This window comes from Rhinolophus sinicus, chromosome 17 (genome assembly GCF_057876585.1).
Source record: "Rhinolophus sinicus isolate RSI-liver-muscle chromosome 17, RSI-T2T, whole genome shotgun sequence".
Taxonomy (NCBI): Eukaryota; Metazoa; Chordata; class Mammalia; order Chiroptera; family Rhinolophidae; genus Rhinolophus; species Rhinolophus sinicus.
In genome coordinates, this window is record NC_142517.1 from 26,159,866 (window position 1) to 26,180,902 (window position 21,037).

The window sequence follows — 21,037 nt, forward strand, 5'->3', positions numbered from 1 at the left end:
TAAGATAAATCCCAATAGAGATAAAATGTTGAAATTGTTATAACCTCTTGAAATTATTATTTGTTTGTATTTATTTGTCTCAGTTTTCAGTTTTTATAGATTGTTTTTTGAGATTTAATATTTTTTAATTGGTTTTGTTTATAATGGATAGAATAAATTTAAATTCTAGCAGAGTTGCACTGTTATATGCTTATTTCTGTTTTCTTGATCTACACATATGTAAAACTAGTATTTCTAAAGCAAAAGTATAAACTTTCAGTTATAAGATGAATAAGTTCTGGGGCTCTAACGTACCGGATGGTGACTATAGTTAACAACACTGTATTGTATACTTGAAAGTTGCTAAGAAAGTAGATCTTAAATGTTCTCACCATACATAAAAAATGGTAACTATGTGAAGTGATGGATGTGTTAACTAACCTTATTGTGCTAATCATTTAAAAATATGTATATATTATCGTCATGTTGTGCAGCTTAAACTTACACAATGTTAGATGTCAGTTATATCTCAGCTGGAAAAAAGCAAAGCAAAGGGACCCATTAATCATGTCTGTAATTAAGATATTGATGTGTTGTGTTTTACTTTCTCTATGTTTAGGGGCCTTCAGAAGGAAGAAATTGTTTTACTTACCCATGGAGATAGTGTAGACAAAGTAGCCGATGGATTCAAGGTTGTGGCACGTTCTGGGAACATTGTGGCAGGTGAAAATTCTAAAACTTTTGCAGATTTCATTTTTAAAAATTTATCTGAAGAGTCTAAGACTATGTTTCTGTATACGGTATTGTTTTTGATTTTTCTTATTTTTTTAAAGGTACTGTAAATGTCGTAGAATCAACTATTAATTTGTGAAAGAAATGAAATATTAGGAAGATTATCTGGAAGAGAAGTTACTTGCTGGTTTGCTCTGAAATATTTTAAAAAATGTTTATACTAACACAAGTTTTTCAGACATAAAACACAGTAGTTATAATTTTATAGCTCAGGAAAAATTTGAGAACTCTCCTTCTTTCTAACATGCTCTATTCCTAATTGCCTTTTTAAATGCCTTTCTTAGGTATGCATGGGCAGGTATCTTGGACGTCTGTAAAACACCAGGCTCAGCACTCAGGACATTTCTCTGACATAGGGTTGGCAAACTATGACCTATGGTCAAATGCAGTAGTAACCTGTGTTTGTATGTCCAGGAACTAAGAATGATTTTTACATTAAAGGATTATAATAAAAGAGACTGTCTATATATGTGTGTTTTGCAAAGCCTAAGATTTTTACTGTCTAGCTCTCTGTAGGAAGTTAGCCAGCCCATGCCCTAAAACCATTTTTGTCGTCTACTTTTTTGAGGAAGAGAAATTGATTTTCGGGCTGCTGGTATTTACTTGCTTATTTGAATAATTATAATGTAAATAATCATCAGGAAATCAGTAGAAGAGAAAAGTGGGTTTTATCAATAAAGTTCGTTTTGTTTGAAATGCCATATCTTAATAATAAGTTGAGGAAAAGATTTGTCCTGGATAAACTTAATTGAGTGTATAATCTGCCCCAGTTACTTAACGGACTAATATATTAGCATACGAATGATCCAAGAGTGGTTTTCATATTGAAGTGTTTTTACTTCACATAAAAGATCAATAGTGGTGGATGGCTTATGTATTTTTATTCATTCAACAAATATTTGAGCACTTACTATGTGCCAGGAACAATGCTAGGTGCCAAGGATACAGTAATGAACAAAATGGGCAAAATTTTGAACATTCTAGTTAGGGGAAGATATGGAACAGACAATATACAAACAAATACAGAATATATCAGGTGTCAGTGTTTGTTAAGTACATTGAAATAATAGGAGAAGAGAGGAGTGTTGCAGAATATGTGTGATTAGGGTTGTTAATGTTTTATATCAGATATTCAGGGAAGGTGTTTCTACAAGATGATATTGGACATGAAGGAAGTAAGTGCTGACCCTTCTGGATATTTGAGGGTAAAAGAAAGAGCAGTACAAAGCTTCTGGGATGGGACCGTGTTTGAGGAACAGCAAGCAGACTGCTTGGTTTTGCGAGGAGTAAACGTGGGGAAGAGTGGGAGAAGTTGGGCCAGCGAGGTTGTTGGGGACAGAACACAGGACCTTTGAGGCCGTTAGGAAAACATTCTTTGCTCTTAGTGAGGTGGGGTTTTGAGCCAAGGAGAGACATGATCTAATTTCAGGATTCACCTGGCTGCAGTGAGGAGAAAAGACAGAGTCAGCTGTTGAAGCAGGAGACCAGCTAGGTGACCGTGGTGGTGATCCGGAAGGAAGAGGGAGAACGGTGTGGGCAGAGGGCGCAGGGCTGGGGGGGGTGGGAGTGCCTGCCCTCTCGGAGAGGTTTGGACAGACGTGGTTTGTTACATTTACACTTAAGTATTTCAGTTTTTTGGGGGCGCTAATGTTGATCGTATTGTGTTTTAAATATCAAATTCCACTTGTTCATCAGTGGTATACAGGAAAGCAATGACCTTTTGGTATTAACCTGTATTCTGCAACTCAAGCAGTGATTCTGCTCTAATCATTTAATCAGTTCCAGGAGTTTTTTTGTTGTTGATTCTTTCAGGGTTTTTTTGTATAGGCGATCATGTCATCTGTGAATAAAGACAGTTTTATTTCTCTTTCCCAGTTTGTATACTATTCATTTTCTTGTCTTTTTATATTAGCTAGGACTTTTAGTACCATGTTCAATCGCTACGGAGAGAGGGAGCACCCTTGTCTAGATCCCGATCTTAGTGGGAAACTTGAATTAAGTATGATGTTAGCTGAAGGTTTTAGAAGATAGTCTTTGTCAAGTTGAAGAACTCCCACTCTGTTCTTAGTTTACTGAGTTTTTAGCATGAATGAGTGTTGGACTTTTTCACATACTTTTCTGCATGTATTGATAGGATCGTGTCATTTCTTTTATAGACCTAGGCCTATTCAGATTGTCAATTTCTTGTGTGAGTTTTGATAAATATGTCTTTCAAAGAATTAGTCCACATTATCTAGGTAATAAAATTTGGGACAGAGTTGTTCATAGTATTCCTTTATTTTCTTTCTTTTTTTTTTTAAAGATTTTATTGGGGAAGGGGAACAGGACTTTATTGGGGAACAGTGTGTACTTCCAGGCCTTTTTTCCAAGTCAAGTTGTTGTCCTTTCAGTCTTAATTGTGGAGGGCACAGCTCAGCTCCAGGTCCAGTTGCCATTGCTAGTTGCAGGGGGCACAGCCCACCATCCCTGGAGGGAGTCGAACTGGTAACCTTGTGGTTGAGGACACGCTCCAACCAGCTGAGCCACCTGGGAAGCAGCTCAGCTCAAGGTGCCGTGTTCAATTTTAGTTGCAGGGGGCGCTGCCCACCATCCCTTGCGTGACTCGAGGAGTTGAACCGGCAACCTTGTGGTTGAGAGCCCACTGGCCCATGTGGGAATCGAACCGGCAGCCTTCGGAGTTAGGAGCACGGAGCTCCAACCGCCTGGACCACCAGGCTGGCCCTTTAGTCTTCCTTTATTGTTCCTTTAATGTTCATGGAATCTGTAATGATGCTCCTTCTTTCATTTCTGATATTAGTAATTTGTGTCCTCTCTTCTTTTAGTTAGCCTGACTAGAGACTCATCAATTTTATTGCTCTTTTCAAAGAACTGGGGTTTAGTTTTGTTGGTGTTTTATTTCCCCTATTCATTTCCTGTTTTAAATTTCATTGATTTCTGATTTAATTTTTATCGTTTCTTTTTGTCTGCTTACTTTGGATTTAATTTTCTCCACTTTTTCTTGTTTTTCTGAGGTGGATCTTAGATGATTGATTTTTAAATCTTCTGTTCTAATATGTGCATTCAGCTATAAATTTCCCTCTAAGTTCTGTTTTTGCTGTCTTTTGGAGTTTTCAGACCAATTTCCAATGTGTCTGGGAGTGTGTGTTTGGGGGGTGTTTCCCACACCAGCAGGGTATCCAAGAATTCAACTCAATTCTAATGCCATCCACCTGGACATAACATCAGGCTCTACAGATGAGGGCTCAGTCCCACAAGACTTACCAGTTGCAGGCCTAGTGTGACCGATTGGCTGAGGATTGGAGGTTCCAGTGATCCCTCCTACGACTCCAGATGCCAGTTGTATAATAATTCCAGGTTGTTACCAGTACTTCTGACTGACTGACCTATGAATCAGAGGTTCCTATAACCCCCTCTTGGGGCTCGATTGATTTGCTAGAACAACTCACAGAACTCAGAAACATTTTATTTACTAGATCACCAGTTTCTTATAAAAGGATATAACTCAGGAAGAGCCAGATGGAAGAGATGCATAGGGCACGGTGTGGGGAGAGGACCGGAGCTTTCATGACCTCTCCAGACACGCCACTGTCTCCTAGATCTCCCTGCGTTCACCAGCTTGGAAGCCTTCTGAACCCTGTCCTTTGGGTTTTATGGAGACTTCATTACGTAGGCATGATTAAGTAAATCATTGCCCATTGTGATTGATTCAACCTCCAGCCCCACTCTCCTCCCTGGAGGTCAGGGGGCTGGGACTGAGAGTTTCAACCCTTTAATCACGTGGTTTGCTTCTCTTGTCAGCCAACTCACATCCTTAGGTGCATTCCGCACATTACAGGCACCTTTAAGCTTTCATCAACTTAGGAAATGCCAAGAGTTTTGGAAGCTGTGAGTCAGGAATTGTGGACAAAAACCAAATATATATTTCCTATAAATCACAATATTGCACATTTAAGTTCCGTTCTCTTAGCAAATTTCAATTATCCAATACAGCGCTATCAACTATGTTCACTGTATTATACATTAGATCCTCAGACTTTATTCGTCTTACAACTGAAAGTTTGTACCCTTTCACCAACCTGTTCCTGGTTCCCTTATCCTCCCCCGCAACCCCTGACAATCACTTTCTTTGCCCTCTGTTTCTGAGATCGACATTTTTTTCTTTTTTTAAGGATTGCACATGTGAGCGATGCCATGCAGTGTTTGGCTTGTTTCGCTTAGCTTAATGCCCTCCAGGTTTGTCCATATTGTTGCATGTGACGGGATTTCCTTCTTTTATTTCAGGCTGAATGATATTCGTGTGTGTGTGTGTGTGTGTGTGTGTGTGTGTGTGTAGACAGGTGTACACCACGTTTTCTTTATCCGTTAATCCAGCAGTGGACACTTAGTTTGTTTCTCGGTCTTGGCTATTGTGAATAATGCTGCAGTGAACATATAGATGTCTCTTTGAGATAATGGTTTCATTTCATGTATACCCAAAAGTGGGATTGCTGGATTATATGGTAGTTCTATTTTTAATTTTTTTGTGAAACCTCCATACTGTTTTCCATAGTGGCTATACCAGTTTATATTCCCCCGAACAGTGTAAAAGATTCCCATTTCTCCACATCTTTGCCAGCATTTGTTATCTTGTCTTTTTGATAATAGATACCCTAACCAGTATGAGGCGATACGTCATTGTGGGTTTGATTTGCATTTCCCTGATGATTAGTGATGTTGAGCACTTTTTTATCTACCTGTTGGCTACTTGTAAGTCTTCTTTGGAAAAATGTCTATTCAGGTCCTTTGCCCATTTTTTAATTGGGTTGTTTTTTTGCCTTTGAGTTGTATGAGTTCCTTGTATGTTTTGGATATTAACCTCCTGTTGGATATATGGTTTGCAAACATTTTATCCCATTCCATAGGTTGCCTTTTCTATTGTTGGTTTCCTTTGCTCTGCAGAAGCTTTTTAATTTGATGTAGTTAGTCCTTCTTGTTTGTTTTTGTTGCCTTTGCTTTTGGTATCAAATCCAAAAAAATTATTGCCAAGACAAACGTCACGGAGTTTTTTTTCTATGTTTTCTTCTAGCAGTTCTATGATTTCAGGTTTTACATTCAAGTCTTTAATCCATTTTGAGCTAAATTATATGTATGGTCTAAGATAGGGATCCAGTTTCATGTTTTATGTTTGCATGTGGCCATCCAGTTTTCCCAACATCAGTTATTGAAAAGAATATTCTTTCCCCATTGTATATTCTTGGCTTTGCCGTAAATTAATTGACTCTATATGCATGAGTTTATTTTGGGGCTCTCTGTTCTGTCCCTTTGGTTTGTGTGCCTGTTTTTATGTGAGTGTCATACTGTTTTGATTACTACAGTGCTGTAATATAGTTTGAAATCAAGAAGTGTGATGTCTCTAGCTTTGTTCTTTCTCAAGATTGCTTTGGTTCTTTAGAAATTTTTGTGGTTCCATACAAATTTTAGGATTGTTTTTGCTATTTTTGTGAAAAATGCCTTTAGGATTTTGATAGAGATTGAATTGGATCTATAGATTGCTATGTGTAGAATGGACATTTTAACAATATTAGTTCTTGTAAACCAGGGGTGTCCAAACTTTTTTCAATGTTTTTCACCAAGGGCCATATGCGGTAAAATACACAAACAGCCAGGCCACTCACTCGAGGTGAAATACATATTGCCTCACCTGGTTTATTTAAGTAAACTAAATACGTTTTTGGAATTTGCTGCGGGCCAGCCAATTGAAAATGGATCGCGGGCCGCAGTTTGGACACCCCTGTTCTAAACCATGAACATGGGATATCTTTCCATTTATTTGTGGCTTCTTCAATTTCTTTCATCAGTCTTACAGTTTTCGAAGTACAGATCTTTCATCTCCTTTGTTTAAATTTATTCCTAAGTATTTTATTATTTTGATGATATTATAAATGGGAATGTTCTCTTAATTTTTTCTTATACTTTGTGTATAGAAACACAACTGATTTCTGTATGTTGATTTTTCTATCCAATCTTACTAAAATTGTTTATTAATTGTAACAGTTTTTTGGTGGAGTCTATGGTTTTCTGTATGTACTATCATGTCATCTGCAAGTAAAGACGATCTTACTTCTTTTCTAATTTGGAAAATTTTACTTCTTTTTCCTGTCTGATGGCTATGGCCGAGACTTCCAGTCCTATGCTGAATAAAAGTGACCAGAATAGACATCCTTGTCTTCTTCCTGATCTGAGAAGGAAAGCTTTCAGCTTTTCACCATTGAGTATGTTACCTGTAATCTTGTCGTATATAGCCTTTATTATATTGACATATGTTCCCTCTGTACCCAGTTTGTTGAGAGTTTTTATCATGAATGGATGTTGAATTTTATCTAATGCTTTTTCTATATTTTTTGAGATGAACATATGATTCTTTATCCTTCATTTTGTTAATGTGGTGTGTCTCATTGATTGATTTGCAGATGTTGACGCATCCTTGCATCCCTGGAATAAATCACACTTGATCACAGTGTATGATCCTTTTAATGTATTGTTGAATACAGTTTGTTAATATTTTGTTGAGGATTTTTGCATCTATGTTTATCAGGTATATTGGCCTACAATTTTCTTGTAGTGTCCTTGTCTCGCTTAGATATCAGAGTAATGACCTCGTGGAATGAGTTTGGAAGTGTTCCTACATCTTATATTTTTTTGGAATAGTTAGATAAGGATTAATATTTTTCTTTAACTTTTTGGTAATTTAACTAGTGAAGCCATCTGGTCCTGTACTTTTCTTTGTGGGAGGTTTTGATTATTGATTTGATCCCCTTACTAATAATTGGTCTTTTCAAAATTTCTGTTCTTGGTGCAGCACTGGTAGGTTTTATGATTCTATTAATAGAAATTTATCCATTATAGGTTATCCAATTTGTTGGTGTATAATTGTTTATACTGTATTTCCCCAAAAATAAGACCTAGCTGGACCATCAGCTCTAATACGTCTTTTGGAGCAAAAATTAATATAAGACCTGGTCTTATTTTAGTATAAGATTGGGTCTTTATGTAAGACTAGGTATAATATAATATAAGACCGATAATATAATATAATAATATATTATATAAAGACCCAGTCTTATATTAAGTTTTGCTCCGAAAGATACATTAGAACTGATGGTCCGGCTAGGTCTTATTTTCGGTGAGACACGGTAGTAGTCTCTATGATCCTTTATATTTCTGTGTTATCAGTTGTTATATCTGTTATGTCTCCTTTTTCATTTCTAATTTTGAGTACTCTCTTTTTTTCTTGGTTAAGTCTGGCTAAAGGTTTGTCTATTTTATTTATCTTTTCAAAGATCAATTCTTAGTTTAATTGACCTTTTCTATTTTTTTTTTTAGTCTATTTCATTTTTTCCCCCCTCTGATCTTGTAATTTCCATCCTTTGAGTAACTTCAGCCTTGGTTTGTTCTTTTTCTAGTTCCTTGAAGTGTAAAGTTAGGTTGTTTACTTGAGATCTTTAGTTTTTCTTGATGTAGGTGTTAATTGCTGTAAACTTCTTTCTTAGAATTGCTTTTGCTTCATCCCATAAGTTTTGGTTGGTTTGTTTTTATTTGTATTTGTCTCAAAATTTTTAAAATTTATCTTTTGATTTTTTGACCCATTGGTTTTTCAGGACCATGTTGTTTAATCTCCATGTATTTGTGAATTTTCTAGTTTTCTTCTTGTAAGTGATTTCTAGTTTATCATTGTGGTTGGAAAAGATACTTGATATGATTTTAATCTTTTAATTTATTGTGACTTGTTTTCTGGCCTTACATATGATTATCTTGGAGAGTGTTCCGTGTGCACTTGAGAAGAATGTATATTTCCTCTCAACATTTTAAATATTTCACTCCACTCTCTTCTGCTTCCATGTTTTCTGAGGGGAAGTCGGATGTAATTCTTATTTTCACTCCTCTATAAGTAAGTTGTTTTTTTCCTCTGGCTTCTTTCATGATACTTTCTTTATCTTTGCATTAATGTATTTTGAAAATGATAAGCCTCAGTGTAGTATTTTTGTTATATATCCTGCTCAGTGTTTTCTGAGGTTCCTGGATCTGTGGCATGGTGTCTGAAATTAATTTGGGGAAATTCTCATTTATTGTTGTTTCAAATATTTCTTTTTTTCCTTTCTCTCTTTGATCTTCTGGAATTCCCTTTCTGTGTATTTTACACCTTTTGTACTTGGATATTCTAGTTTTATTTTCAGTGTTTTTTGTCTCCTTGGTTTTCAGTTTTGGCCTTTTTTATTGAGACATCCTCTAGCTCACTCATAGATTATTTTCTTATCTGTGTCCAGTCTACTTATAAGCTCATCAAACTCATTCTTTATTCCTATACAGTGTTTTTGATCTTAGCATTTCTTTTTGGTACCTTTTTAGAATTTCCATTGCTCTGCTTACATTGCCCATCTGTTCTTGCATTCTGTATTTTATCCATTAGAGTTTTTATCTTCTTAATCATAGTTGTTTTAAATTCTTAACCAGATAATTTCAATATCCCTGTGATATCTGAGTCTAATTTTGGTGCTTGCTCTAGCTCTTCAAACTCTTTTGTCTTTTAGTATGCGTTGTAATATTTTTCTTGGTAGCCAGACATGGTGTACTAGGTAAAAGGAATTGCTGTGAACGGGCCTGGCTTGTGATGGTAAGGTACTGGGGACAGGGAGAACATTCTGTAGTCTTATGAGTAGGTCTCAGTCTCTTCGGGAGCCCATGGTCCTGGGTTATGAACTTCACAAGTGCCTGTCACTTCTTCCCCTTGTTATATGGGACAGAATGACTTGAGTGGGCTGGAGTTGGGTATGTCCCTTCTCCCAGGTACTTAAACTCTGTTAAAACCCTAGCAGGTTAGGCTAATTACACAGTTTCTCCTGAGAGTAGACCTTGTTAAGAAGGACAGAATAGTCTGGTGTGTTTCAAAATTGTTCCTTTACCCCCTATCCCTGCTGGAAGCATAAGGGGATTTTGCTCTGATATTCTCTGTGAGAACTTGGTCAAGCTCCTGGATGTAAAATTCGCAGTGGGAGGTCCCCATGCCTGGGTCCTTCTGGAGTTTTTATCTCTTAGATTTGCACATGCTGAGCCTCCAGCAATTCATCAATTGTAGTTCAGGTTTCCCCATTTTTGGTAGTGGTTCCTGTGGAGGTTTGCATTCATGGGTTTCTGCTCTGGTAAGTTGTGATTCTCTGCATTTACCTGTTAGTCTCTCCAAGGACAGTAGTCAGCTTTTTACTTCTTGTTAGGACAGAGTGGTGTCTTCCAGCTACTTACATGCTGAAGTGGAAACCGGAAGTTAGATTGGATTCTGATATGATTTGAAGGGAGAGATAAAGTTGTGTGCATGTGGAGTGGGGATGAGAGAATAGAATTGAATTTTAAACTCCCAAGGCTTTTGGTCTGAGCAACCAGAAGGATGAAGTTTCTATTTATCTGATGGGAAACAAAGCAGGAGTTTGGGTTTGCATATTAAATTCAAGATGTCTTATTAAACATTAAACTGGGGTGGCCTGTTAGCTCAGTTGGTTAGAGGGCGGTGCTCTTAACAACAACGTTGCCGGTTTGATTCCCACATGGGCCACTGTGAGCTGCGCCCTCCACAACTAGATTGGAACAACTACTTGATTTGGAGCTGATGGGTCCTGGAAAAACACACTTAAATAAATAAAAGTTAAAAAAAAATATGTTTAAAAAAAACCCAAAAAACGCTTACCCCTCCTAATAAAAACAATATATAAAAAAACTGACCAGTTGGGTGCTTTAAAAACAAAACAAAAACACATTAAACTGAAGGTATGAGTAGGCAGTTGTATCTATGAGCCGGGACTGGAGAGGAGGAAACTGGGCTAGAGGTACAAATTAGGGAGTGTAGCAACATATGGGTAGAATTTAAGGTCATGAGAGTTTGAGATCACTTAGAATGTATCAAGGAGATTTAAGGGCTGAGAACTGGGTAACTTTCATGCGTAGAGATGGGTAAGATGAGGAAGAGCAACGAAGACGATTCAGAAGGAGCAGACAGTGAAATAAATGAACCGAGAGAGTGATATCCTAGAAGCCAAGTAAAGTAAGTGTGAGGTTCCCTGATACAGTACGACCAGTATGAGTTTGGGAGCCTCCCAGGCCTGCCTTAATTACCTAACTCTCTGAGTTCAGAACCATAAGCAAGGGTAATACATGCACATGTAAAACATCAGTCTAACATGTGCTGCTTAGTAGATAGTAATTGTCAGAAACACATTTAGTCAAGTCAGTGATGTTATATTTGTGGTTAATAGTAGCCAAGAAAGAAACACTTAGAATATTGTAACTGGTCTAATATATGAGGTTCTTCTTATGTAGAAAATTGGTAGCTGCACATTGCATGTGAAAGCCATTTTGGGTCTGAGAATCAAAACTGAGTTATCATTTCATTAACTAGAGAAGACAATTGAAGTAATCTGGGTAGAGAAGTGAGGGTACTGTGAAATAATCTCTGTAGGACTTATTTCACTGTCATGTGCCGTGTTTCCCCGAAAATAAGACCTAGCTGGACAATCAGCTCTAATACGTCTTTTGGGGCAAAAATTAATATAAGACCCAGTATTATGTTATGTTATGTTATGTTATGTTATGTTATGTTATGTTATGTTATGTTATGTTATATTACATTATACCTGGTATTACATCGCATCACATCACACCCAGTCTTATAGTAAAATCAGACCAGGTCTTACGTTAATTTTTGCTCCAACAGATGCATTAGAGCTGATTATCCGGCTTTATTTTCGGGGAAACACGGTAGTTCATTAATTGTTACATAAGACCTTTAAAAAAGATCATGGCTGTATAGTTTTTATTTTTCCTGTCGCTAAAAATCCAACTAATTTGTATTTGTTTTCACATTTTCGGAGGAAGAAATTGTGAGGAATTACTGTGGGTACTAATTAATTGAGTCTTTTCAACATGAAAAAATTTTAATTTGTGATTATTTTCTCTATAAAGGTATAGCAAATGAATCTAAAAAATTATACGGAGCACAGTTCCACCCTGAAGTTGGCCTTACGGAAAATGGGAAAGTAATACTGAAGAACTTCCTCTATGACATAGCGGGGTGCAGTGGGAGCTTTACTGTGCAGAACAGAGAACTTGAGTGTATTCGAGAGATCAAAGAGAGAGTGGGCACATCAAAAGTTTTGGTAAGCAGTTTACATCTGAAAGGCTACAAAATTATGTCAGTAATACTAGAGCTGGCTTCCTCTACACAGCCCTTCAGTGTGGAACGGGTGAGCATGTGCTTTGTGAGTTGCACTGAGAATGCTCTTTCAGTACCATACGTCCCTTTGATACAGTGTTTTTGGGTAACAATTTAAGCTGATAGTTTTTGTTTCCTTTTTGCTTATTGTACTCCATTTGATTACATCCTTTTCATCCTGTAGGTTTTGCTCAGTGGTGGAGTGGATTCAACGGTTTGTACAGCGTTGCTGAATCGTGCTTTGAACCAAGATCAGGTCATAGCTGTGCACATTGATAATGGCTTTATGCGAAAACGAGAAAGCCAGTCGGTAGAAGAGGCCCTCAAAAAGCTTGGAATTCAGGTCAAAGGTATGGATGAGCCCCAGAAAAGTTAATTTGCATGGCGGGACTTGTTTAATCAAATCTAGCCTGAAGTGAGTACATTGCCTTAACCAAGTACAGTTTTCCCAGTAAGTTCATGATTGAAAATATTTTTTATTTTTATATTATAATTACTTCTGGTTCAGGAGAGGATTTTAAATTTTAAAACTGTTGATTATTTCTAATATTGTATATAAATCAATAAGTTACCATATTCCAGCTAGCATTCTGTTCTACTCATTCTGTTTTTTAATTTTTTCTTACACATAATATTTAAGCGTGAGACTATCCAAAGCCTTTCTACAATAGGTACTGATATACAGATTATTTTACAAACAAAGGCTTATACAGAGAAGAGGAATGAAGAGTCTATAGCCACTTTTTTTTTAAGGCCACTAATCAACTTTTTGGGGCTTAACTGCATTTACATTTGTGGAAATCTTTTATACTTTTTTAAAGACTAGGTGTAATAGTTATAGTGAAATTAAGTCAGTAGTTTAATGATGCAGGCGAATATATCAGTGAACTAATTGAATTGATGCCAAAAGGTTGAATATGCAGTGAAGGTGAGTCTATTTCTTTCTCCTTTTGAAACTGCACTAAAATAACAGTGCAGGCCTAACCCAAGTGTAGCATCACAAGGACAAAGAATAGAGGGGTGATAGCAGTCTAATGATTTCAACAAAATGTTAGAATGTGGGAAGCAGATGGAAAATGTGGATTATATCTGATAAACTAATTATATCTGATAAACTAACTTGAAGTTTCATGAACCCTCAATAGCCAAGCCTTTTCTGAAATACTAGGAGGGACCCTAGTAGTATCTTCACATGGTCATACATTTTTATGAAACTTGTGAGTAAGATATTTTAATAATTTGTAGTTAATTAAGTTCACTGGGGTTTTCTACTCTAACTTGCTCTCTGTTGGGTGGTGTTGGACTGGCTGTGGCATTTTGGGCTTACGCGGGGAAAACGTTGTTAGGTGTACATTTAGTTTGGGTTTTAGTGGTACAGGTACATCTTTGAGATGTTGTGGGTTCAGTTCCAGACCTCGATGAAGCGAGTTGCAGTCTTTTTACTGGTGGACGGTCTTGTCTTCCTTCAATTTGTAAAAAACGCAACATTTGTGAAGCGTAACAAAGTGAGATGTAATAAAATGAGGTGTGCCTGTATATATGTGATTTGTAATCAGAAACCTGCATCTGTCCCTGTAACTGACAGTAGAATGGGGGACTGTACAACCTCGGGCTGTGGGTTTAGGGGAGGAAGCCCACAAAGAGCAAGACTTCTGGGGAGGCCTGGGGACTGGAAGCCGTGGCTTTCCTGTTGGGTGTGGTTCTCTGGCTGAGCCCGAAGTGGACTGGTTGAAAATTTGGAAGCAGCTCCTTTTCCTTAACGCAAGAACAATCTGCTGCTAGCTCTGCCTATCAGAAGCCTGGATTTATCCTCCAGTGAGGCTAAACAGGAACATTTGGACTTGGGCATATCAATACCAGGCATTGTTGAGGGTGGAAGTAGATTTTACATGAAAAACAATAGGATTAAGTAAAAGTCTGTGTACTAAATGGTGACTTCCTCCCCCTGACACTTCTTTTGTTCAACTTACCTGAATGCTGATAAGCAGGAGATTGGAGATGCCTTCTCTGGAGTAACTGAAGAGTTTAAGACAAAGGCCTACAGTTTTTACTAGGAGTCCCCCAATGAAATACCAGCTGCCGTATCATCTTATAGTGAAGCCCACTGGTTTTTCAGCCATGTTACCAAATACAGATCTTAGACGGTTTTTGGAATACCTTGCTCTTAAATGTAAATGGACAGTCATGGACTAGAAGATACATGTTAATAAATGTCAGTTTTTAAGAAATTAGTCAATGGACAGTTTGAGAACTTTGATCCCTGTATATGAACCACTGCTTTCAGTTTCCTTGGGGCCATGCTTCTTGCTGTGGCTCTTGCTTGTTGCTCTGGTGGAGCACTAAATAGAGGGCAAGCAATCAGCCTAATTTATGATATCAGCCTAGATCATTAAATGTCAGGATTCACCAAAGGACACTGTTGAATGCCTGTTTCTGGACTCTGTTAATCATGGTTTATTGGTAGTTCTGGAATATTTAGGCAAATTAATGGGCGATCAAAGGATTCATCTAGATTTTTTTCCTGTAGTTTGATTTGTTTGTACAATTTAAAAACTATCTTCTATTTAAAACATGTTTCTCCCCTCTTCCCCAGTGATAAATGCAGCTCATTCTTTCTACAATGGAACAACAACTCTGCCAATATCAGATGAAGACAGAACTCCTCGAAAAAGAATTAGCAAAACGTTAAATATGACTACAAGTCCTGAGGAGAAAAGAAAAATTATTGGGGATACTTTCGTTAAGGTACCTTTTAAATATCCTCAGTGTGTAGTATTTTTTATGTGAATTTTAATATTTGTTTTTTCCTTGTCATTATATCAAATAACCAAATTTGCTGACTAATTTTGATCCTTTTTTTTTTGGCCAAGAGTTTTATTTTATTTTGCAATTATGCTGACCTGTAGGAACTGTGTTAACGTTTTTAGAAAAAAAAAAATGTATACTTATGTTTTCAGGCTATTGTAACTATTTAAGAATAGGTATTTTAAGTTGATATTAGACTTTAGTTCTCTGGGTATTACAATGGCTAGTTTTCAGGCTCTTGAAGGGAATGTTTGGAGACCTTTTTGAATTATGTTAAAACTTGTTCTTTAAAGAACACACGTTCTTAAAGGAGTTTATTTTGGGAGTTGGTGGATTTCATCTGGTTAGTATTGCACAAGGACTTTGAGAAATTTAGCTGAAAGTATAAAATTTTGCTTTTTTAAAAAAAAGATTTATCTTTTAAAAAGGCTGTTTTACTCCTGTTGGTTATAGATTGCCAATGAAGTAATTGGAGAAATGAACCTGAAACCCGAGGAAGTTTTCCTTGCCCAAGGTACTTTACGGCCTGATCTAATTGAAAGTGCATCCCTTGTTGCAAGTGGCAAAGCTGAACTCATCAAAACGCATCACAATGACACAGAGCTCATCAGAAAGTTGAGAGAAGAGGTAAAAACTCTGTGAACTTTCCCATAAAGCTCTTTCCCTCCCTCCCTTAACCATTTGTAAGTGTGCACAGTTGAGTAGTGTTAAGTGTGTTTGCATTGTTGTGAAACAGGTTTCCATAACTTTTCATCTTGCGAACTGAAATTCTCTGTACCCACTGAACAATAGCTACCCTTTTCTCCCTCTCCCCAACCCCTAGTAACCACCATTCTACTTTCTGTTTCTATGAATTTGACTACTTTAGATGCCTTATATTAATGACTAGCTTTGTTCACTTAGCATAAGTCCTTGAGGTTCCTCCATGTTGGCATGTGACAGGATTTCCTTCCTTTCTAAGGCGGAATAATATTCTATTATATGTAAATACACATTTTGTTTACCCATGTATCTGTCGATGGACATTTTGGTTGCTTCCACTTTTGGCTGTTGTGAATTGTGCTGCTATGAACATGGGTTTGCACATATCTCTTGGAGACCCTGCTTTCCATTCTTACGGATATATACCAAGAAGTGGAATTGCTGGATCATATGGTAGTTCTATTTTTAATTTTTTTAGGGACCGTCTTAATGTTTCCATAGCGGTTACACCATAGTACCTTTTCACCAATAAATACACAAGGGTTTCAATTTTTCTGCACCTTGGCAACACTTGATATTTTCTGCTGTTTTCATAATAGCGATTGTAATGGGTGTGAATTATCTGTCTCCATATTTTGGGTATCTTAGTGGATGTGCAGTGGTATCTTATTGTGGTTTTTGATTTGCATTTCCCTAATAGCTACTGATATTGAACATCCTTTCATTTGCTTATTGGCCATTTGTATATCTTTGGAGAAATAGCAATTCAGATCTTCTCATTTTTTAATTGGTTTAATTTTTATTGAATTTTAAGTGTTCTTTATATATTCTAATTACGCGTCCTTTATAAGATACATGATTTGCCTTCTATGGGTTGTCTTTTCACATTCTTGATGGTATCATTTGGCGAGCTTTAATTTTGAAACACTAGTATATTTTAAAATTGCCTTGTATTGTAATGAGAACTAGATCAGAGATGGAGGGTAGGTTTGCTCTGATATATTTATATTTAAAATATTATATTTAAATTATGTTTCAAAGAAAAATAAGATCACTATATTAGTCATCTAATTCCTTATAAGCACATAGAAGGAAATACTTGAAAAGATGAAGTTTTAAAAAATGATTTTTAAATCTAAGGTAAAAGACAGCAGGAAAAGCCAATCATTTGTTACTCTTTGTGTTCCATGTCATTTTGGTTACTGATTTGTATTAATTGGCTTTTTCCCCCTGTAGGGAAAAGTGATAGAACCTCTGAAAGATTTTCATAAAGATGAAGTAAGAATTCTAGGCAGAGAACTTGGACTTCCTGAAGAGTTAGTTTCCAGGCATCCATTTCCAGGTAAAATTAGAATTGAATTCTGTTTGATTTGTCATTAGATCTTCATGTTGAAGAAATATCAATTCAGACAATTTTGAAATAATTTATCTCAGGGAACACGTAACTTGAGAGAAAGGAAAGGGTGGGTAGGGAATGAGAAAATTCTTTGTAGTACCTACTGTATATACTTTATTACTCATTTTCCATTGTATTTATATTTAGTTAGTATACTATTTTTATGAGTCTGGCAGATAATGTTGCCATCAGATGAGAAAACCAAGGCTTAAAGATATTTTATTTACATTGCCACACAATTCTTAGTGTCAGAGCTGGGATTTGTATGTTCTTTCTATGATACCATGTTGTATTCCATGGAAGACGGGGTTAAAACTTGGTTCTCTGAAATCCTTACCCCATGGCTGACTTGTGTGAAAGGATGTACCATTCATTTTCTTTGCACAAAGCTGTGTGCAACTAATTCATGAACAAAGAATACTCAGTTTAGTCATTTGCTGTCATATAGAAGAATAATTAATTAGAGATGATATTTGTTTAAAGTTAGGACTGAGAGTCTTAACCTGTTTTTATTATGAGCTCTTCAGTTTGGGCAAATCTTGTGCCTCAGTTTCTAGCTCTCATCATTAGGTGATGAGTTGAGAGAATGGTCCAATTAAATTAAAAATACAGAAATAGTTCACATTTCTTAAGTTACTAGTACGTGTTAATAAGCACTCTTCTAAATATTTTACACACATTGTCTTATTTGATAGACAATATGTGTATCACAATAGAAACTACTATTATTCTGTTTTACAGATGAGGAAATTCAGGGACAGAGACTAATATGCCAATAGTTAATGCAGATTAGGTTTGGAGCCAGGATTCTAGCCCCAATAATCTTGCCTCAGAGTTTGTGCTCTTAACTATGATATTGCTTCCTAAAAACAGTTTACAGAGGTATAACCTATGTGGTGATTAGCACTGTTTTTATCAATAAACTTCAAATCTTGTAATTTAAGATGATCAGTCCTTAATCTAAGGATTAGACTAATCAAAGGACTGTGTATGAATGCAATGGAGGGAGGCCAAGTGGTCCAGTGTCCTTGGTCATCATTTCAGCTGGACTCACTTGACTGTTTTAAAAGTCTATTTTCTATGTTGGATTTTTTATTATGTAAGATTTTATTGGCAAAAAGGATTTTGCTGCTTTTAAAAACAACTAGGCTTGCTACTTATCTTAAATAAGCTGTTTATTCTAAAGGTAAGGCATGAAACTAAGAAATTAATGGACATGGCTAAGGTTTTGTCTATGAGCAGCCATCTGAAGGGATGCCTCTTCTGTTTTTATACAGTAAAGCAGCAGAATCCATTTTTCTTAGATCCATGCATATCTTGTGTTTTTAATCCATTTAAGTATTTGGTGAAATAGAAACACCACCAGTTCACATCTTTTGGAATTAAACACTCTTTTGTTGTACATTGACTTTTTTTTAAAACAACATACTCTTCTTTCTAAAATTAGATTGGTAGTTGAACCTGGGTTATCAATGATAAGGTAATTTATTATACTGTCCTCTTTACTTCTGTGTATGTTTGAAAATTCCCTTATTAAAAAATGTTAAATAAATTGGCACATATATTGTGAGTTAAAATGTATTGGAAATTTGTGACACTTAATCAAAAATGAAATAGAAATCACTGATATGTAAAGGGAATTAAAACACTCTAAACAATGGATGGGAGGCTAATAGCTACATTTGAAATTAAACAATTTATAAAACTTGCAATGGTGATATGTCAATTATATCTCAATAACACTGGAAAAGAAACTTAAAATGGCAAATGGATTTTAATTTTTGGAAGGACTTTATATTTGGAAATAGCAAAAATTGTATATTAAATTTTTATATTAAATGTAAATTTATACTAAATATCATTGTTACTCTTCCCTTTAGGTCCTGGCCTGGCAATCAGAGTAATATGTGCTGAAGAACCTTATATTTGTAAGGACTTTCCTGAAACCAACAATATTTTGAAAATAGTAGCTGATTTTTCTGCAAGTGTTAAAAAGGTAATAATTTACACTGAATTTGTATATTATGAGAGCTTTAAACAGACACAGCTAATCAGTACAAGAAATTAAATGGATTCTTGTTGTACTCCAGTATTTATAATGAATTTATTAGGGTTTCATTGAAAATTCAGAGTAATTAATCATTGCAATGACTATGAAGACAATATTCTACAGAGACACTTAAATGTGGACTTCTCTTTCCAGACATGCAGTAGATTAGATGCCTGAATCCTTAAAAATGCTAAATATGAAAGGGTATTCTAGCTCCAAATTGAGAATGAATGGAAAAGTCTTCCAGTCCTTCTGTAGATTTGGTGCCTAAATTCATAATCTGTGTGGTCTGAAAAACCACAAGCTAAAAATTCTGAGATTTAATGTGGAGCTTGGTTGGTAGTGCTTCCAGGTGTCAGGAAAGAAGCAGTGTAAATTCTCGTTGGAGTATTTTCAGATAGGCCTCAAAGGATTCCCACAGATACAGTTCCAACTAATACGAGCTCACAGTGAAAAATTACAAAATATGTATAGAAGTAAGGAACCATGAATGAGAGCTAGTGGAAACTAGCAGAACATAACCCTCAAACACTTCAAATACTGAGATTAGCAGATTGACAATATAAAGTACATAGAATTAAAAAGCAATTGACAATAAGAATAAAGTATATGATAAGAGACCATCAAAATAGCTGGGCAACTTTGAAGAAAAATAAAGTTCTAGAAATGAAAATAACTGAAATTAAAATCAGCTAAAAAAAGAATTCGTGTGAACTCAAAGACAGATGTTAAATTATCCAGAAATCTGAACAAAGCATCAAAGAGAAAATACGGATAGAAGAGATTAAGATAGAATGAGAAAGTCAACTTTAACATATGTCCAGAAGGAGATGATAGAAAAAAGTGTTTGAATTCCTCCACACTGGTTAAAGACACTATGCCTAAGATTCAGGAAACATAACACATCTCTGTCAGGATAAAGGAAGGAATTGGACACCTAGTTGGCATACCTAGCAGAACTGCAGACTGCCAAACACAAAGCAGCTGCAGAGAAAAGGTTGATTACCTAGAAGGAAAGACTGCAGAGTGCCAAGAAAAATAATTGGGAACAATAGTGAACAGATAACTTGTCTTCTAAGAATGAGGGCAAAATACTCTTACAGACATTTTCAGATAAAAAGAATTTACTGTTAACACTCCACTACTTAAGGAACTAAGTAATTCAGTGTTTCTCAAACCTAGTTGTGTATTAGAGTCACCTGGGGGAGCTTTTGAAGTATACTATGCTTGGGTACCTTCTCCCTAGAATTTTTTATTTAATCTGTGATGGAACCTGAACATACCAAGTAATTTGAGTATGCAGCTAGGCTTAGGAACCGCTGACTTTAGGAGAAGCAGAAGGATCCCTGGAGAAAGGTCTGAGATGGAAAAAAGAATGGTAAACTGAAAAAATATTAAATGGGTAAAATTGAAGCAAACATAGATTATTTAATAAAAATAGTCTATAATTTTTGGTGTTTATTTAAGAAATATTATGCTATATAGCTAAAATAGCATGTAAACCACAAGGGGATTGATTGGTGTTAAAGCATTTAAAGATGCTAGTATTGTTTGTCAGGAGATCATAGAGATTGAGTCTCTTGTTAAGTATCCACGTTAACACAGGGGAATTCTTAAAAGAATAAAAGTAGAGCGTTTAACTTCAAAACCAGCAAGGGGAAAATAAATGAGCTGAGAGAAATCAGTTCAGAAGAGTGTAAGAAAGGAGAAAGAAACGTAAAAAGTGGGACTACTGAATGAAATGGTAGAATAAAAATCCAACCATATCGTTAACCCACAATTAATTAAAAGTACTAATTAAAACATAAATTGTCAAACTAGATTGAAAAGTAAAACTATAGTCTCTTTACCTAGAGATAGAAGAGGTAAAAGAATGGAAAAATATATACCAGTCAAATAAACCAAAAGAAGTAGGTGGATTGTTTTCAGACAAAATTGACTTTATGGCAAAAAGTTTTATTAGAGATAAGGAGAAGGTTTGACGCATGTGAGGTATATCCCATGCTTGTGACAGAGGATTACATCTAACCTGTATTTGTTATCTTGATGTTTAACTTCTCATAGCCCTAGCTCTCAG

The 21,037-nt window shown here is 35.9% G+C and overlaps 1 protein-coding gene across 2 annotated transcripts in view; it reads left to right on the plus strand.

Annotated features, from left to right (window-relative positions):
• GMPS (guanosine monophosphate synthase) overlaps window positions 1-21,037 on the plus strand; it is a 58,209-nt gene that overhangs the window by 27,878 nt on the left and 9,294 nt on the right. For both annotated transcript variants that reach the window (XM_088794457.1, XM_088794456.1), the window contains exons 5-11: window positions 599-702; window positions 11,758-11,951; window positions 12,192-12,357; window positions 14,601-14,752; window positions 15,266-15,439; window positions 16,751-16,856; window positions 18,791-18,906. In XM_088794457.1, the coding sequence (XP_088650583.1) occupies window positions 599-702; window positions 11,758-11,951; window positions 12,192-12,357; window positions 14,601-14,752; window positions 15,266-15,439; window positions 16,751-16,856; window positions 18,791-18,906 (1,012 nt within the window). The remainder of the gene's footprint in view (window positions 1-598; window positions 703-11,757; window positions 11,952-12,191; window positions 12,358-14,600; window positions 14,753-15,265; window positions 15,440-16,750; window positions 16,857-18,790; window positions 18,907-21,037) is intronic.